At 45.9% G+C, this 19501-nt stretch overlaps 1 protein-coding gene across 1 annotated transcript in view; it reads right to left on the minus strand.

The window, feature by feature from the left end:
• Nucleotides 1–160: 160 nt before the first annotated feature.
• The window catches only part of LOC311142290 (glycerophosphodiester phosphodiesterase domain-containing protein 5-like), a 61029-nt gene continuing 41688 nt past the window's right edge, over nt 161–19501 (minus strand). Inside the window, exons 3-16 of the mRNA XM_084177911.1 lie at nt 8011–8114; nt 7707–7800; nt 7538–7597; nt 7324–7422; nt 7149–7242; nt 6803–6948; nt 6360–6442; nt 5790–5940; nt 5381–5602; nt 3504–3649; nt 3158–3305; nt 2613–2695; nt 1740–1852; nt 161–1521 (exon numbers count right to left, since the gene is read on the minus strand). Coding sequence (XP_084034037.1) covers nt 1445–1521; nt 1740–1852; nt 2613–2695; nt 3158–3305; nt 3504–3649; nt 5381–5602; nt 5790–5940; nt 6360–6442; nt 6803–6948; nt 7149–7242; nt 7324–7422; nt 7538–7597; nt 7707–7800; nt 8011–8114 — 1620 coding nt within the window. The 3' untranslated portion in view covers nt 161–1444. The remainder of the gene's footprint in view (nt 1522–1739; nt 1853–2612; nt 2696–3157; nt 3306–3503; nt 3650–5380; nt 5603–5789; nt 5941–6359; nt 6443–6802; nt 6949–7148; nt 7243–7323; nt 7423–7537; nt 7598–7706; nt 7801–8010; nt 8115–19501) is intronic.

Here is a 19501-nt window from a genome sequence, read left to right on the forward strand (position 1 = left end):
AATGGCACAAGGGGATACAATTTTTTTTGCTGAATTTTCAGCGGTAAGACCAACCAGCAGAGGTATGGCAATATAGTCCTACAATTGGTTGGTAAAAATTCTTCATAATACGTTCATTTATTAACATTTGCATAGGCATGAAATAAGCACACTTTGGATACATTTACATTCTTTATTTAAGCAAGTTACTGATTTCAGATGGAAATCTGAGAGGTACATCACTCCGTCCTTACTTTAGAGCAGGAGTCCACATGGTGGCAGTGTTGTCCAAATCCCTCAGTAACCACCATATTTCCTGGATTGGGCCTAATCCAACACAGGCCTATTTATTCCCAAATGTATAATCCTAAACTGAACAGATTTGACCATTCTGTTGTTAGCGGTGTGTCATTTATAATGAATGGAGAAACGTTTATAATAGCACAATCAGGACTCTTAAGGAACAGATCTGTGAAACACTGCAAATGAAAAATATACTTGTTTTTCCAACTCACACAATTATGGGGTTTTATATCAACTATAAATGCTTTAAACATTACAGTAAGTACAATTGCACAGTGAGGTAAAAATGAAAGAAAAAATATCCACAGTAAATGATGTACAACGACACGGTCATGTTTCCCCAAGATAAAGGGACACATCTATTGGTTTATTTCCACGAGTTGTGTCATGTAACAATATAAGTACTGAAACACACTGCCCCTGCAACAGACTTTTATTGTAACATACCAGAAACTACTTTACAAAAAGGCATCCACGTGAAGAAATAAGGATATAATAACTTCAACCTAAAGCAAACCAATAATGGCATGACAGAATAGGCAGAGAAAATATGATTACAACATGGACTATGTTGACTATTAAATGCTCTTCATGTGCATCCCTGTATGACCACAATGCAAGAACAGTGTACATTCCCAATGATGCAAAATGTCCTTCACACATCGATAGGAGAGGACACACACTACTCCTCATGAGAGTGAATTCAGTCTTATAATAGCATACTATTCAGAACTCCAAACCATGACAATCCTCTCAGAGGGAAAATAAAATAACTGAAAAACAAAAACTCATATTTACAAAAATGTACAGTTGCGAAGAAAAAACATCCCATGATCCTTCAGAGCTTGAAATACAACTTTTAAAAAGGTCACTCCAGCAAGTAGGTCAACAGTCTTCAAAACATTGAACATTCAGAACTTTTAAAAGTTCAAAGTTCTAACATGTTGGCGGAAACATCCAAGTTTACAGTAGCAGCCATTGTGATTCTGTCTGTTGCAGTCACCATGTGATGCCGTCATAAGTGTAGTTGGCACAACCAGCTCAAACCGGTACAGAGACAACTCATCTGTATTGCACGTTGGCATAGCCATTCTCAGGATATAGAGGCAGTTCATCTGAACTGCCCATTGGCCTGGCCATTCTCCAGGTATACAGACACAGCTCACTTGTACTGCCCAATGTCGTAGCCATTCTCTGGATATAAATGTTCATCTGTACTGGTTACTCCATTGCTTACCTCTAAAAAAGGAGAGAAAAAAGAAGAGTTGAACTTTGACCCTCACTCTTTTCCATTCTTGATTTGATTCAGTGGGTTAGTTGGAGAATACATGCTGGCAACATCAGGGTTGTGGGTTTGATACATGCATGGGCTACATACTGATTATACTGTATGTGTCAGTTGCTTTGGATAAAAGCGTCTGCTAAATGCCTGTATTATATTTGATTTATTTACGTACCTGAGAATATGAGTTTCTCCTTCATGATGTTGACGTCTCGGCTGGGCCGGCGCGTCACAGCACTCAGCATGATCTGTTCTGGGTTGTAGTTTTGCATTCCACTCATCCTCCATCTGACAGGGCGACGCCACACCGTCAGAGACACATTCAGAGTCAAATGTCAAATGATGAATACATATTGATGAATAGATATTGATTAATACATATTGATGAATACATATCGAGCAAAATGAAACATAGTGTACACTGAGTACAAGCTTTAGAGCTTCAGACACAAGTGAAGCACAAGGACAGAAAACAGAAAACAAGAAAGCAACATGGGCCATGAGAGTCACCCCAGTTACCTGATCAAGTGATAGCTGACAGACGCCAGAGTGCAGCAGAGAAACGTAGCATGCAGATCAGGCAGAACAGAGGACAAATAGGGCAGAACGAGAGAGAGGAGGGAATGAAAGAGGACATAAGAAAAAAATATGATATGGACAAACAGAAGGAGAGAAATTGACAGACGAGGAGGAGAAGAAAAAGAGAGAGCGCAGTGAAAGGTAAAGAGCAGAACTGTCAGTTTAGAAGCAGAAGGCTATGCAACACAAAGCTCAGCACACACAGACCTTTACATTTACATAACAGTCCTGAGAAACACTTGTACATCAGACTAGACAATGGAGCAGAGCAGACATATCACTGAAGTGTGTGCAAACCAGCTTTCATCGGGGATCAGTGTAGTAGAGAACTTTGCATTGTTATTGCAATACTCTCTAAATATTCAAAAGTGTGAGGGTGAGGGGTTCATTCCTTAAAACGTATGCTGCAAATGCACAACCATTCACAGCCAAGTGAATGGTTTGATCATAATGGAAAATGGGTACTTACTTTTGAAAGATGAATATTCCTGTAACTATGGCGATGGAGACAAGATCTGAGGTGATCCAGACCAAGCAGTATTCATTTGGGCTCTGTAAACAAGAAGAGCTGTTCAGAACCAACATCCACCACTAGATAGCAGCATCACCACAAATATACTGTACCTCTCATCATGATGAACATGCGATGAGGATCAGAACATGAATGAAACTACTTGAGTTTTATGTCCTAGTCTCGAGCTGTGTCCTTCGGTCTGGTTGTGCCCTGGTAGTGTCTTGTCGTACTCTAGACCCTCACTGTGCCCAAGTTTGCTGCTGTGTCCCCATGCCTCACTTCACTCTTACCCAGCTATTCTGCTGTTCCCTAGTCACTATCTTTACTCTCCCCTGCGGTCCCCAGCCTCTCTGTGTTGCCTTGCCTCTGTAGTGTAGCAGGTAAAAAGGGTACCCAGTCATATAAAAATTGACTGTTACACTCATGGGTACATTCCATATGGCTATACTGTACTAAAAGTGTAGTTATTGCAATGAAGTGGTGTAGACGGAGATTCTTACCATGAGCCAGATGGGGTAAGGCACCTTGCGGAGGACCTGGGGGGCGTCGGAGGAGACAGAAGGCACTCCGCTGCACCACAGCACTGAGTAGAGCCACGGCTCGTTCACCGGGTACAGTGTCACACTCATGTTGTTCGCCAGGAAGTCCCTACAAAGATTAATAGTTTATTGGACGTGCTGGCCTGTGAGTAACCGTAACGCAGGGTGAGGTTAGGGTTAGGGATTAAGATAAGATTCTTGGGACTTTTTAGATAACATGTTTGGACCTCCCAGATAACATTTTGGACAATCACAGCAGGTGAATGGTTAGGGTTAGAGTTTGAGAGTAACAGTAGGTCTGGCTCACTGAATTTCCTTGTTGCTGGCCTGTGAGTAGCGCAGGGTGAGGCTGCTGATGCCCCTGTGTCTGAGCTCCTCCACTGACAGTTTCTTCAAGGAGGTCTGCTGCAGCCCCCTGACACGCCCCCTGTCTGTGTCCGGAGTCCACGTCACCTAAAGAACCACAGAACACAAGACATAGGGTAAGAGACTGGACCTGCTTTTTGATTCACACATCTCTACCAATGTTGCTAAGGATTCAGTGACAGATACAGTGGGGAGAACAAATATTTGATACACTGCCGATTTTGCAGGTTTTCCTACTTACAAAGCATGTAGAGGTCTGTAATTTTTATCATAGGTACACTTCAACTGTGAGAGACGGAATCTAAAACAAAAATCCAGAAAATCACATTGTATGATTTTTAAGTAATTAATTTGCATTTTATTGTATGACATAAGTATTTGATACATCAGAAAAGCAGAACTTAATATTTGGTACAGAAACCTGTGTTTGCAATTACAGAGATCATACGTTTCCTGTAGGTCTTGACCAGGTTTGCACACACTGCAGAAGGGATTTTGGCCCACTCCTCCATACAGACCTTCTCCAGATCCTTCAGGTTTCGGGGCTGTCACTGGGCAATACAGACTTTCAGCTCCCTCCAAAGATTTTCTATTGGGTTCAGGTCTGGAGACTGGCTAGGCCACTCCAGGACCTTGAGATGCTTCTTACGGAGCCACTCCTTAGTTGCCCTGGCTGTGTGTTTCGGGACGTTGTCATGCTGGAAGACCCAGCCACGACCCCATCTTCAATGCTCTTACTGAGGGAAGGAGGTTGTTGGCCAAGATCTCACGATACATGGCCCCATCCATCCTCCCCTCAATACGGTGCAGTCGTCCTGTCCCCTTTGCAGAAAAGCATCCCCAAAGAATGATGTTTCCACCTCCATGCTTCACGGTTGGGATGGTGTTCTTGGGGTTGTACTCATCCTTCTTCTTCCTCCAAACACGGCGAGTGGAGTTTAGACCAAAAAGCTCTATTTTTGTCTCATCAGACCACATGCCCTTCTCCCATTCCTTCTCTGGATCATCCAGATGGTCATTGGCAAACTTCAGACGGGCCTGGACATGCGCTGGCTTGAGCAGGGGGACCTTGCGTGCGCTGCAGAATTTTAATCCATGACGGCGTAGTGTGTTACTAATGGTTTTCTTTGAGACTGTGGTCCCAGCTCTCTTCAGGTCATTGACCAGGTCCTGCCATGTAGTTCTTAGCTGAAATCTCACCTTCCTCATGATCATTGATGCCCCACGAGGTGAGATCTTGCATGGAGCCCCAGACCGAGGGTGATTGACCGTCATCTTGAACATCTTCCATTTTCTAATAATTGCGCCAACAGTTGTTGCCTTCTCACCAAGCCGCTTGCCTATTGTCCTGTAGCCCATCCCAGCCTTGTGCAGGTCTACAATTTTATCCCTGATGTCCTTACACAGCTCTCTGGTCTTGGCTATTGTGGAGAGGTTGGAGTCTGTTTGAATGAGTGTGTGGACAGGTGTCTTTTATACAGGTAACGAGTTCAAACAGGTGCAGTTAATACAGGTAATGAGTGGAGAACAGGAGGGCTTCTTAAAGAAAAACTAACAGGTCTGTGAGAGCCGGAATTCTTACTGGTTGGTAGGTGATCAAATACTTATGTCATGCAATAAAATGCAAATTAGTTACTTAAAAATCATACAATGTGATTTTCTGGATTTTTGTTTTAGATTCCGTCTCTCACAGTTGAAGTGTACCTATGATAAAAATGACAGACCTCTACATGCTTTGTAAGTAGGAAAACCTGCAAAATCGGCAGTGTATCAAATACTTGTTCTCCCCACTGTAGATACACGGAGAGTCCACCTTACCCTCTTCTGTGATATCCCAGACCTCTGGACAGCCCACAGGGTGTCCATGATCCAGGTCTTGTAGTGTGGGTGTTCTGGGGGAGGTCTATGGAGGTTTAACAGGGCTGAGCGGTTGGCCCTGGCTGCCAGGCGGAGCATCTCTACCAGGCTACACACTGTCAGGTTCCCCATTCGGTTCCGGTCCCTCCCTGTCAGAGACCCGACTGTCCAGTATGGGTCGCTCTGGAGAGACAGATATGGAAGAGAGGTATTTTATTTGATGAGGTGATGCAAAGTGGAGTGAAAAAATATACTTGGTGTGGGGAGAAGGAGGGGTAGAGAAGGGGAGAGACTAAGAGAAAGAGCAATACAAGGAGGGAGAAAGTCAGATACTCAGTGAGAGGGAGTGAGAGAGGGGTGGGGGGGGTACCTCCAAAAACCACTGCCCCGCATTTAGAGAGCGAATCTCTGTCCAATTGAAGAGAGAGGCGTCCTCGTGCTGTCTGTCAGGAAAGACCTTGGCAATGTCAGTGGTCCTTCTCAGGGTGCGGTCTCGCATCAGGAAGGGCACCCCGTCCAGACTGCAGAGGAGAGGTGGGACCACAGACTTACATCACTGAACCAGTAACACTTATGTCATTTATGTCACTGCCATTTATGTCACTGCTTTCATAAATAAAATAAAGAGGTTCTGTGGCAATGGGAGTACTAAAATGGGCCTGTAATAACAGGCCTATAATGCACTAGTGAAAAGGAATGGATGTGAGATTAAAATGGTCTTAAAACAAGTTGACTACATCAAAGGCAGGGTCAGAATGGGGGTGTTTAGATTTTCTCCCTAACCTTTAACACGCTGTGAATGTTGCTATGGCTTCACTACAGAAAGGCCCACCCGTCGTTACCGGTCTACTATAGAGAACTCATTACTCCTAACGTTAAGGTACTGGGGTGGGGTGGGGTTAGGTTATTGGATGGTAGAGTTAGGTTATTGGTTGGTTACCTGACGGTGACGTCGGCCTCCAGGGAGCTGACCCCCTGCTGCAGGGCCTTGTTGAAGGACATCAGGGTGTTCTCTGGCGCCAGCTACAGCACAGGACACACACACAGACAGAGGGACAGACAGAGAGACAGGAGGTACAATGGGTTATTATGTGTTGTTAAAATCTGATGACAGTCATTTGACCTAGTGGTGGAAAGACAAATTATTTAAGCTTTAAATAAATAGGAAATAGGTTAGCAGCCGACTACATGTGGAGAGGTAATTTTATGTGCAGGAGTTATCTTGTACAATGGGCTTGTAAACTCTAGCCACCATTACAATGTGCTGGGATGTGAGGTCTCAGCACTCAGCTACAAATATATTGCATAATTCCTTAGGATCTACATGAAGTGGCTAGAGAGTAGGGGGAAAGAAGATATTTCTGTAGGGGGACACGGACTCACCATTGGAGCCCCCCGTCTTCCAATGACGTCAGGCCGAGGTTTGAGGCTGTTCCTGTCCATGATGCAGGGTGAGGAGATGGCGAGGGGAGACATGTAGAGGACCAGTAGGACACTCAGGTAGACCAGCAGCACTATCATGTGGAACTCTGGGAAGGAGGAAGACCATAGAGTGAGGACATTAGGTCCCAGATTTCTGACTGCTGCTGCATTTATTGTTCATTATCAAACATCTTTATGGTTATAATGATAATAATCATGAAGTAATGTAATAATGTATAATATTGGTATTAAAGGAATCCTGATTAGAGTTACAGTGAAACCAATCAAAAGCCAACCCAATACTTACTGGTTCTCCCTGCACGGATCACATGTCCAGCGACTAGCCAACCCAGTGCTGTGACAGCAGCCAGAGCTCCTATGTGCAGGAAAGGACCTGTGGACTGAATTACAACACAGGAAGACAGGAGTTGTTTACACACACATACACACTAGTAGAGAAACAGAAAAATAGAGATGTAGACCTGTAGCGATATGAGAATGATGTCCCATTCGTCCCCCCACACATCATTGATGGAGACCACACCGCTGACAGCGGTGATCAAGGCAGCCGACACACCAATCTGTGGGGACCAACATATCAACAGTTTGATTTGTTCTACAAATTCCTATGCAGGGCTAACAGTAACATGGTATTCATTTCCTCATCAGTAGGTCAGAGTTAATTTGAAGGCCTACCTTTTGGATCCAGTAGAGGTTCAGCTGCTGTCCCAGTGAAATATGACAAAGTGCTAAAATCTGGAAACGAACAGAGCCACAATCAGTTTAGATCTTACTGAATCTGCAGCAGCAACATGTGCTTTACTGTGTGTACAGGCATTTAACCAAACATGGGAAACTTACTCACCATTAAAAATGTAATGTAACTAAAGCCAACTGCGATGGTTGCGAGAATGGGGACAGTGCCGTCCTTCCATTCCCCAGAACGGTTGTATAGTAACCTTTGAAAGAGAGACAGAGGGTGGGGAAGGTGAACCAGTGCCTTGATAAGAAGAGGATGAAACAGACCAGCCCTGATGGGAGATATTGAAATATGCACACATTTTATTACTAATTGAAAGCTGCTCAAAAAGGAGAGTGCTTCTGGGGGACATAAACCATGGTGCAAACTCAGCTCACAGTCACTCTGGTAAGGACTAGTTTACACTCACCAGTTGAATTGGTTGTAGTCATTGTGGGCCTCCAACCAGAAGTAAGCCCAGAAGAGGAGCAGGGAGAAGGTGCTGCACAAGATGATGAACCATGCACACTCCCACTGGTGAACACACAACAGAATGAAGAATACATTTACTTTCTATAACACTTTTAACATACCGTTCCACAACTTTCAGCTTAAACAATCACACAACGACTAAAATAAGTCTAAAACAGATTACCTCTTAAATCTAAATAAAACTGTAAATTTGGGCAGATTACCAGGCACTTCCCCCATAGTAATTGACTGGATTGAGGAGGATAAAACAGGTCAGAGGCGCAGCCCGCATGCAGAAAGGGCACAAGGTTGCAAAATAGCACATTTTCCAATTATTATTATTTTATTGAGGTGAAATGTACTTACTATGATTGTGATATGTGGTTGTCTCACCTAGCTATCTTAAGATGAATGCACTAACTGTAAGTCGCTCTGGATAAAAGCATCTGGTAAATTACTAAAATGTAAATGTAAATAAGTAATTATAAAGGATATGGAATAATGTCAACTGTTTTCATGACATCTCTATCTGCCACGTTCTACAACGTTTGCGTACTGAATGTGGCCCAGGTCAGACCACAGCCAGGTAGAGTTGACCAGTGATCAGCTTTACATCTCATGCTGGCCAGACTAGTGCTGTATCTCCTCCACATCTCCTACAGTCTATTATTATAGGCCTGGCGATAATGAGACATGTGTAGACGCATGGTAGTTAAGAGGGAAATACCACATTAACACTTACACTGCACTCAGAGGAAAGGCTAGGAATCTCATCAGTGAGGTCTTACCTTCTGCTGGTTAGAGTTAATGCACAGGGGAGAATGGGAGAGTAGAGGGGCTGGTGTTTTAATGAAGTCTGGTTTCTGAGGTAACCACCACACTACTTCTGTTGAGGCAGTCAATTACCTGGTCTTGCACAATACTTCACAGCCTTGACAAGTCTGTGTGTGTGTGTGTGTGTGTGTGTGTGTACAGTGCTGTGAAAAAGTATTTGCCCCGTTTCTAATTTTATCTACTGTTGCATATTTTTGATACTGAACGTTATCAGATCTTCAACCAAAACCTAATATTAGATCAATGGAACCTGAGTGAACAAATAACACAACGATTACATACTCATTTCATTTATTTTATAAACAAAGTTATGGAACACCCAATTCCTCTGTGTGAAAAAGTAATTGCCCCCTTACACTCAATAACTGGTTGTGCCACCTTTAGCTGCAATGACTGCAACCAAATGCTTCCTGTAGTTGTTGATCAGTCTCTCACGTCGCTGTGGAGGAATTTTGGCCCACTCTTGCATGCAGAACTGCTTTAACTCAGCAACATTTGTGGGTTTTCAAGCATGGAAAGCTCGTTTCAAGTCCTGCCACAACATCTCAATTGGGTCTGGACTTTGACTAGGCTATTCCAAAACTTCACATTATTGCTTTTGAACCATTTTCATGTAGACTTGATTGTGTGTTTTGGATCATTGTCATGCTACATGACCCAGCTGCGCTTCAGCTTCAGCTCACAGACGGATGGCCTGACATTCTCCTGTAGAATTATTTGATACAGATCAAAATTCATGGTTCCTTCTATTAAGGCAAGTCATCCAGGTCCTGAGGCAGCAAAGCATCCTCAAACCATCACACTACCACCACCATGCATGACCGTTGGTATAAGGTTCTTACTGTGGAATGCAGTGTGTGGTTTTCACCAAGCATTATGGGACCCATGTCATCCACAAAGTGATACTTTTGACTTATCTGTCCATTGAACATTTTTCCAAGGATCTTGATGATCATCCAGGTGCTTACATGTGCTTTTTTGGCAAACTTCAGTCAACTTTTTGGACGAGATGTCCCATTATGTCTGGCGAAAACCAAACATTGCATTCCAAAGTAAGAAACTCATACCAACGGTCAAGCATGGTGGCGGTAGTGTGATGGTTTGGGGATGCCTTGCTACCTCAGGACCTGGATGACTTGCCTTAATAGAAGGAACCGTCTGTGAGCTGAAGCTGAAGTGCAGCTGGGTCATGCAGCAAAACAATGATCCAAAACACACAATCAAGTCTACATGAAAATGGCTAAAAAGCATCACAGTTGAAGTTTTGGAATGGCCTAGTCAAAGTCCAGACCTAATCCCAATTGAGATGTTGTTGCAGTTCATGCTTGAAAACCCACAAATGTCACTGAGTTAAAGCAGTTATGCATGCAAGAGTGGGCCAAAATTCCTCCACAGTGATGTGAGAGACTGATCATCAACTACAGGAAGCATTTGGTTGCAGTCATTGCAGCTTAAGGTGGCACAACCAGTTAAATCAAATCAAATCAAATCAAATTGTATTGGTCACATGCGCCGAATACAACAGGTGCAGACATTACAGTGAAATGCTTACTTACAGCCCTTAACCAACAGTGCATTTATTTTAAACAAAAAAAGTAAGAATAAAACAACAACAAAAAAAGTGTTGAGAAAAAAAGAGCAGAAGTAAAATAAAGTGACAGTAGGGAGGCTATATATACAGTAAAATAAAGTGACAGTAGGGAGGCTATATATACAGGGGGGTACCGTTGCAGAGTCAATGTGCGGGGGCACCGGCTAGTTGAGGTAGTTGAGGTAATATGTACATGTGGGTAGAGTTAAAGTGACTATGCATAAATACTTAACAGAGTAGCAGCAGCGTAAAAAGGATGGGGTGGGGGGGCAGTGCAAATAGTCCGGGTAGCCATGATTAGCTGTTCAGGAGTCTTATGGCTTGGGGGTAGAAGCTGTTGAGAAGTCTTTTGGACCTAGACTTGGCACTCCGGTACCGCTTGCCGTGCGGTAGCAGAGAGAACAGTCTATGACTAGGGTGGCTGGAGTCTTTGGGTAGGATAACCGTAATCTTAACTCGTCCATTTTATTCTCAAAAGATTGAACGTTGGCTAGTAGGATTGATGGGAGAGGCAGTTTACTCGCTCGCCGTCGGATCCTTACAAGGCACCCGGATCTGCGTCCGCGATATCTCCGTCTCTTCCTCACGCGAATGACGGGGATCTGGGCCTTGTCGGGTGTCTGTAGGATATCCTTCGCGACCGCCTCGTTGAAGAAAAAATCTTCGTCCAATGCGAGGTGAGTAATCGCTGTCCTGATATCCAGAAGCTCTTTTTGGTTATAAGAGACGATGGCAGAAACATTATGTACAAAATAAATTACAAATAACGCGGAAAAACACACATAATAGTACAATTGGTTAGAGGGCTGTAAAACGGCAGCCATCTTCCCGGCGCTGGAGGCAACAACTAGTTATTGAGTGTAAGGGTGCAATTCATTTTTCACACAGGGGAATTGGGTGTTGCATAACTTTGTTAATTAAATAAATAAAATAAGTTTTTTTTAAATGGTTATTTGTAAACTCAGGTTCCCTTTATCTAATATTTTGGTTGAAGATCTGATAACATTCAGTATCAGTAATAATATGCAAAAATAGAGAAAATCCGGAAGGGGCAAATACTTTTTATGGCACTATAAGGATTAAAGTCAGACTCTAGACCTAATGTGACTAATAGAGGTAATAGAAAGTGACAGTGGGGAAGGGGCTCTGACAATGTCAGGTTGCATTTAATTGATTTAAGGTCGACTTACGGTGAGGTGACTACAGCGACAGACACATGGTCAAACTGACACTCACTCAAGAACAGTTGGAGGAATATTTCTAAAGCAGGGTTGGAGTGAATTTAATTTTCAATTCCGTTAATTCAGGAAGTTAGCTAGTGCTGGGAGAGAAGGATATTTTCTGCACCTTTAGCAGACAACACATTACAGTGGGTGATCATACCTCTCACACACCCTTAAAACCCAAGGGGGTAGAAATATCCACACAGTAGTTCCTGAAAAGTCCAGCCAGTGAGCCCAGCCTGGTTCTTCTCCCTGAGCTCCATAGACCATCTGTGGTTACTGGTTTATAAATAGAAGGATGATGTGGCTCAGAGTTAACTTTCTTAAGTTTCACTGCAAACACTCTCCCACTGGACAAACAACACTAAGCGCACATTAGCATACTTTACTGTTTCTCAACTCTGGTCCTTAGGTACCCCCAGTCATACTGGGCAAACAGGAAGCTTCCCTATACAGAGCTTGAAATGTATCATTTTGCAGGCATCTATTCACCTTTCCAGGTGTGGTCTTTTTTTGCCTCTAGCTCAGATACATCACCCAGCCCAGTTCACACAGCCAGTCACAGAGGAAGTCATTCTATAGTGGGGCCATTTCAGACACAACCATAACCAACCACAATACAGGACTGTCATCGAGGATACAGGAAGTTAGTCTTTAGTACAGTGTCATTGTCACCAAGATGATGACGTCTAATCCTGACATCCTTCTAATCCCATCACTTCCTCCTCCAGACTGTTCCTTGGCTTCCTTCTCCTTCCCTCTCTAACGTCTTCACAGCCTGCTAATTATAACCCTGATAGACAGTGCAGCCCTACCACAGTGTTTCATCTACTGAGAAGAATACTGATTAATCACAATGAAGTAGCTTAGTCAGAGAAACAGAATGACTGTCTAGCATTTCCGGCAAACCTCCTCAGACAGACCGTGTACATCTCACCTCTGTATGATACAGTACTATGCACACTTGTTATCCTATGGATTTTGCCATACCAGGTGTGTGGTACTACATGGAAATACATACATAAAAATAGTACAAATATAATTTGTGTCTCAATGATAACTGATGGAGCCAAGAATCATATGTCCAACTCCAGCTGGAAATGTAACCTGTTCAGCATGGGTTGCTTTATGGTGTGCTAGTCTTGTCACGACTTCCTCCGAAGCTGCCTCCTCTCCTTGTTCGGGCAGGCTTAGGCGTTCGTCGTCACCGGCCTTCTAGCCACTGCCGCTCCTCATCTTATCATTCCATTTGTTTTGTCTTGTTTATTACACACACCTGGTTCATATCCCCTCATCAGTACCTGTATAAGTATTCCCTCTGCCCCCCATGTCTTTGTGTGTGATTGTTTATTGTGGAGGTTACTATAGCTCGGTGGAGCTATATTGTATTTTGTATCGCCGGGATATTCACCCGTGTGCCTTGTTGTCTCCAGTGCGCTGTAATACCGCACTGGAGTGTTTTACGCATTGCTGCGTACCGATGTCTTACCGAATAAACCATTTATTCTGTGATTTACCCTCCTGCGCCTGACTCTGTCCAAATCACCCGCCACAGAATCACACATCTGAAGCATGGAGTCAGCAGGAGACGGGAATATGCCTGGAGTCGTGGAGCGGGTCCGGGAGCATTCCAACATGCTAGCCAGCTTGGGCGAAGTGATGGATCGGGTTCTCCAGGTCGTCCAACGCCTGGAGAGGACCCGACCCTTTGGGACCAGCTGAGAGACCGGATCCAGCCACCCACACCCCAGCAACCAGAGGGATTCACCTATCCAGACCGAGGGAGTATGACGGGACAGCTGCCCGCTGCCAGGGATTCCTCCTGCAGCTGGACCTCTATTTTTCTGCCATCAGCTCAATTCCATCGGAGTGGGAGAAGGTGTCCGCCCTCGTCTCCTGCCTCTCGGGGTAAGCCCTGAAGTGGGCCAACGCGGTCTGGAGTGAAGGAGGAGACGCATTGGACAACTACGGGGAGGTCCATCTGAGGCAGGGGACGAGGACCGCGCAGGACTTTGCCCTGGAGATTAGAACTCTAGTGGCTGGGTCCGGGTGGAACGAGCAGGCCCTCATCGACCACATCCGGTGCTGCCTGCGAGAGTATGTCCGAAGGGAGCTAGCCTGCCGGGATACCACGTTGATGTTCAACCAGCTGGTGGACATGGCCATCCATTTGGACAACCTGCTGGCTTCAAAAGGACGTCCTAGAAGGTGCCTGCCCGTTTCACCCCCCTTCAACCCGGATTACGTTCCGATGGAGCTGGGTGGTGCAGCAATCTGGGAGAACGAAGGACGACAGCTCCAGTGTCACTCTTGTGGCAAGAGAGGACACTCTGCTGCACGCTGTCGTCAGAGTTCTTCTGGGTCTGGAGGCGGCAGGCAGGGCACTCTCGCGTCACCCCTGGTAGCGCAAACCCACACTCGTTCAGATCCCTCTGCTGCGCACTTCACCATACATGTCAACTTCCCTGATTACACGGTAGTTCCCCAGTGTAAGGCGCTGGTCGATTCAGGTGCAGCATGTGTCCCTGGTTCGCAGAGTGCTGGGCCGACTGTTGGAGCATGACCTGTATGCCAAGGCAGAAAAGTGTCTGTTCTTCCAACAGTTCATCTCCTTCCTCGGATACCACATCACCACCTCAGGTGTGGAGATGGAGGGATACCGCATTTCAGCCGTGCGTAATTGGCCGACTCCAACCACGGTAAAGGAGGTGCAGCGCTTTATTGGGTTTGCCAATTACTATCTGAGGTTTATCCGGGGCTTTGGCAAGGTTGCAGCTCCCATCACCTCTCTGTTGAAGAGTGGCCGTCCCGGCTCCGCTGGTCTGCTGAGGCTGACAGGAATTTCAGTAACCTGAGGGCTCTGTTCACCTCAGCCCCAGTACTGGCCCATCCCGATCCATCATTACCATTCGTAGTGGAGGTGGATGCGTCCGAGGTAGGGATAGGTGCTGTCCTATCCCAAAGCTCGGGCACATTTTACATTACATTTTTTTTTACATTTTAGTCATTTAGCAGACGCTCTTATCCAGAGCGACTTACAGTTAGTGAATACATATTTTTTTTATACTGGCCCCCCGTGGGAATCGAACCCACAACCCTGGCGTTGCAAACGCCATGCTCTATCAACTGAGCTACATCCCTGCCGGCCATTCCCTCCCCTACCCTGGACGACGCTGGGCCAATTGTGCGCCGCCCATGAGTCTCCCGGTCGCGGCCGGCTGCGACAGAGCCTGGATTCGAACCAGGATCTCTAGTGGCACAGTTAGCACTGCGATGCAAGCTCCGCCCCTGTGCCTTCTTCTCTAAGAATCTCAGCCCGGCGGAGCAGAACTACGACGTTGGTTATCGGGAGCTGTTGGCTGTTGTCAGAGCACTGACCGCGTGGAGGCACTGACTCGAGGGGGCGAAACACCCTTTCCTCGTCTGGACTGACCACCGTAACCTGGAGTACATCCGGGCAGCGAGGAGACTGAACCCTCGCCAGGCCAGGTGGGCCTTGTTCTTCACCCGGTTTGATTTCACGTTGTCATACATACCAGGTACTAAGAATGTGAAGGCAGACATGCTGTCACGTCTGTAGGACACAGAGGAGAGGCCCATAGACAACACCCCCATACTCCCGGCCTCCTGCATTGTGGCACCGGTAGTGTGGGCGGTGGACACGGACATAGAGCGGGCGTTACGCACAGAGCCATCTCCAACTCAGTGCCCAGCTGGGCTGCGGTACTTGCCGTCTCTTGTCCGTGACCGTCTTATCTATTGGGCACACACGTCTCCCTCCTCTGGTCACCCAGGTATCGGCCGTATAGCGCGCTGCCTGACTGGGAAGTACTGGTGGCCTACTTTGGCTAAGGACATGAGGGTAAATGTCTGCTCCTGCTCGGTGTGCACCCAGAGTAAGGCACCTAGGCACCTCCCAGCGGGTAAGTTACATCCCTTACCAGTTCCACAACCGCCATGGTCCCACTTGTCAATTGACTTCCTCACTGATCTTCCCCTCTCTCAGGGTAACACCACCATCCTGGTTGTTGTGGACCGCTTTTCTAAAGCCTGCCGCCTCCTTCCTCTGCCCAGTCTCCCCATGGCCCTCCAAACTGCAGAAGCCCTGTTTACTCATGTCTTCCGGCACTACAGGGTGCCAGAGGACATAGTGTCTGACCGGGGTCCCCAGTTTACATCCAGGGTCTGGAAGGCATTCATGGAACGTCTGGGGGTCTCGGTCAGCCTGACCTCTGGGTTTCACCCCGAGTCTAATGGGCAGGTGGAACGGGTGAATCAGGATGTGGGTAGGTTCCTGCGGTCCTACTGCCAGGACCGGCCGGGGGAGTGGTCGGTGTTCTTGCCATGGGCCGAATATGCCCAGAACTCTCTCCGCCACTCTTCCACTAACCTATCTCCATTTCAATGTGTTTTAGGTTATCAGCCGGTCCTGGCACCGTGGCATCAGAGCCAGACCAAAGCTCCTGCGGTAGATTACTGGTTTCGGCGCACAGAGGAGACGTGGAACGCTGCCCACATCCACCTCCAGCGTGCCGTGCGTCGCCAGAAGGCCAGCGCTGACCGCCACCGCAGTGAGGCCCCACTCTTTGTACCGGGTGATCAGGTCTGGCTCTCGACCCGGAATCTGCCCCTCCGCCTGCCCTGCCGGAAGTTGAGCCCGCGGTTTGTTGGGCCGTTCAAAGTCCTGAGGAGAAGAAACGAGGTTACGTATAGGTTACTACTCCCTCCTGATTACCGTATTAACCCCTTGTTTCACGTGTCTCTCCTCAGGCCGGTGGTGGCTGGTCCGCTCCAGGAGTCTGAGGTGCGGGAGGTCCCTCCGCCCCCTCTGGACATCGAGGAGGCCCCGGCGTACTCCGTCAGTTCCATCCTGGATTCGAGGCGTCGGGTGGGGGGCCTTCAGTACCTCGTGGTGTGGAAGGGGTACGGTCCGGAGAAGCGGTGAGGGATGTCCTCGATCCCTCCCTGTTGCGGGATTTCCACCGTCGCCATCCGGCTCGCCCTGCTCCGCGTCCTCTTGGCCGTCCCCGAAGCCGGTGTCGGCGCGCTGCTGGAGCTGCGTGTCAGGAGGGGGGGGGGGGGGGGGGGGGGTACTGTCACGACTTCCTCAAAAGCTGCCTACTCTCCTTGTTCGGGCAGGCTTTGGCGTTTCGTCATCACCGCTGTCTTAAACCATTTATTCTTTGATTTACCCTCCTGCGCCTGACTCCATCCAAATCACCCGCCACAAGTCTTGAGCGAAAGCATTTCTAGGTCATTAATTACAAAGTTCTCTATTGGCTTGAAGAGCAGGACAGAGGTAATCTGGTTCTGAGAAATACCAGCCTACCACTCAAAGTAATACCACTAAGTACCAGACAAGAAAGCAATGATATACAACACAGGGGTGTCAACTCAGGACTGGGAATCACAGCAGTACTATCTCAATGGTCAAGTCAATATCAGAATGAACTCTAACAATAAGAGTCAGAGAGATAGGTATTGTAAGAGAGTTGCATTTAGTATGTGTAGGGATGTACATGTGAATCTCATTGATGTGTATGTGGATGATATGAATGTCTGTGTGCATGAGTGTGCACGTGTGTGTGTGTGTGTGTGTGTGTGTGTGTGTGTGTGTGTGAGTGTGAATGTGAGTGACTGCATTCTGCTTTGTAAATGGAGAAAGGGAAAGCAGGCGTGCTAAATGGCCAAATTTATGAACAACCTACTCGGGTTTTGTAGTCCAATGACAAGTTAAAGAACAGCAGGAGTGGCTCTGATACTCCAGTCTGCATCACACACAGCTGGGAGTCTGGGTAGAAGCATTATATTAAAACACCCCATTGACTTCTACACCAAGCTTATGGCTACCAATGCCTGCCATAAACCTAATACTTTACAATGAGCAAAGTTCGGTTAATCCTCACTAATACAGACCATTATTTACAGAAAATATCATTTGAGTTACATTTAATAATATGACATTTTTAAAAGTATTCTATTGGATAAACTGAACAATTTTACAAGGACGGTAGCTATAATAAAGCTTTCCTGTAGGTTGAATGCAATGGATAAGTTGCCTGCCTGCCTGTCTGTCTGTCTGTCTGTCTGTCGCTTTATTTGTGTATGAAGAGGTTTTACCTATTTTCAGGGCCTCCAGAACAGAATCAGACAAATGGAAAACTTTTCAATTATTCCTGAGGTATGATAAGGTTTCAATGCTGGATGGGCAGAACTGTGTCCTGCTAGCCCTTTAAAATGAGTTGAGTGTTATAGTACACACTGACCTCTATACCAGGGTTTCTTAAACTATGGGTCAGGAACCAAAGTGGGCCCTGGGCATGTGAGAGGTGTGTCACAGGTTATTAAAATACATCTATAATCACACACTATTTCTTCTTAATTTGGGTTGTTGGAGGATGATTTGAGTCACAGTAGGACAGTGAATTCCTCATTTGGGTCTGGAGCTGAAAAGGTTTCAGAAGGTTTAAGAACCCCTGCTCTATACCAATGCACACTACTCACTCTACACTCTGCCCCCTTCTAGACAAGAATATACAGTACATGGTAACATTTTACAGAAAGCTGACAGGTTTAACACTTTATTAATTGTTATAAACGCCTATGAACTATAATGTCTTATTATAAGGCTTATAATATGTTATTTTTCTCTAGGAAGCATATATCCAAGGTAGAGGTCATACTGGCAGGCTCTTGCCTGGCAGACTGATATTGTTGTGCCCCATCTCACACGTGTCAGGTTACTGTATCTCAGTCAAGTTTATTTTTTTCACTGTTCTTTCCATGCAGGTGATACGTCTCCTGGCTTTGTTTTGCTTACAAACAAGCCTCTGCCGCAGCGTTAATCTCACTATCAGTGTTGGAAAATCATATGTCACTCGTCTGAACAAGGCAGTTCTTCAATTAACAGACTTCTGTTGTGTAGTGACATTTTTACTACTGTTGCCAAAGCCACTCACTGCCCCTAGCCCTACACAGCCCAAATACCTACTTTCATGCCAGTGACCTAAAATAAAAGCAAAGCAAAGTGTTGCAAAACTGTCCACTGAGAGCAAGGCTGGTTTTATAATTTAGCTCAACACAGCTGCTGACGTTTACCAAGCTTTTCATTGCTTACACTTAAATCTCAAAGTAGCCGGACCATTAAAACCTAACATCAGACGGTAACCAGTTCATGAAAGATCATTCTGGTTTAAACATATTGATTCCACTTTGGTACTTGGAGCTAAATCAGGTATGCTGCAGTAATGCTAATGACAGCCTAATAAACAGGCTAGCCCACTTTTGTTCTACATCCTGTACACGGACACACACACACACGCACAGACACAAACACACACACCCACACACATGCACACAAACTGTGCTTGTGAAGGTGTATCAATCCCTATATCGGTAACTCATCATTACCATTGATGTTTTGTGGTCTCATGCTGCTCAGTAAATGTCAGATGAGGAGATCCAAAGCGTTTTCTATTGAGCTCAAAGCCTAGTTATTTAACGCAAGCTATATTAACGCAGGCTTTCCAGCCATGCAGCATTAGCACAGATTCCCTGTTTGGGCCTCAATCCATGTGGGTAAATAGATATTATGTCTTACAGTCATTCAGTACTGGTTATATATGTTTTACTTCTTAAAGGGGCATCCGTTTGTCTCAGTTTGTTTAGGTGAGTGAAAGGGCATCAGTACAGGAGAGGAGAGGCGATGAGAGGAGACAAGACGAGAGGTCTCTCTGTACATCACTCCCTTTAATAATAAGTCATTTGACTGATTGAGGACAAGAGTGGTCCTCCGTAACAAA

Source organism: Coregonus lavaretus (assembly GCF_964263955.1).
Source record: "Coregonus lavaretus genome assembly, chromosome: 15".
In the NCBI taxonomy this organism is placed as follows: Eukaryota; Metazoa; Chordata; class Actinopteri; order Salmoniformes; family Salmonidae; genus Coregonus; species Coregonus lavaretus.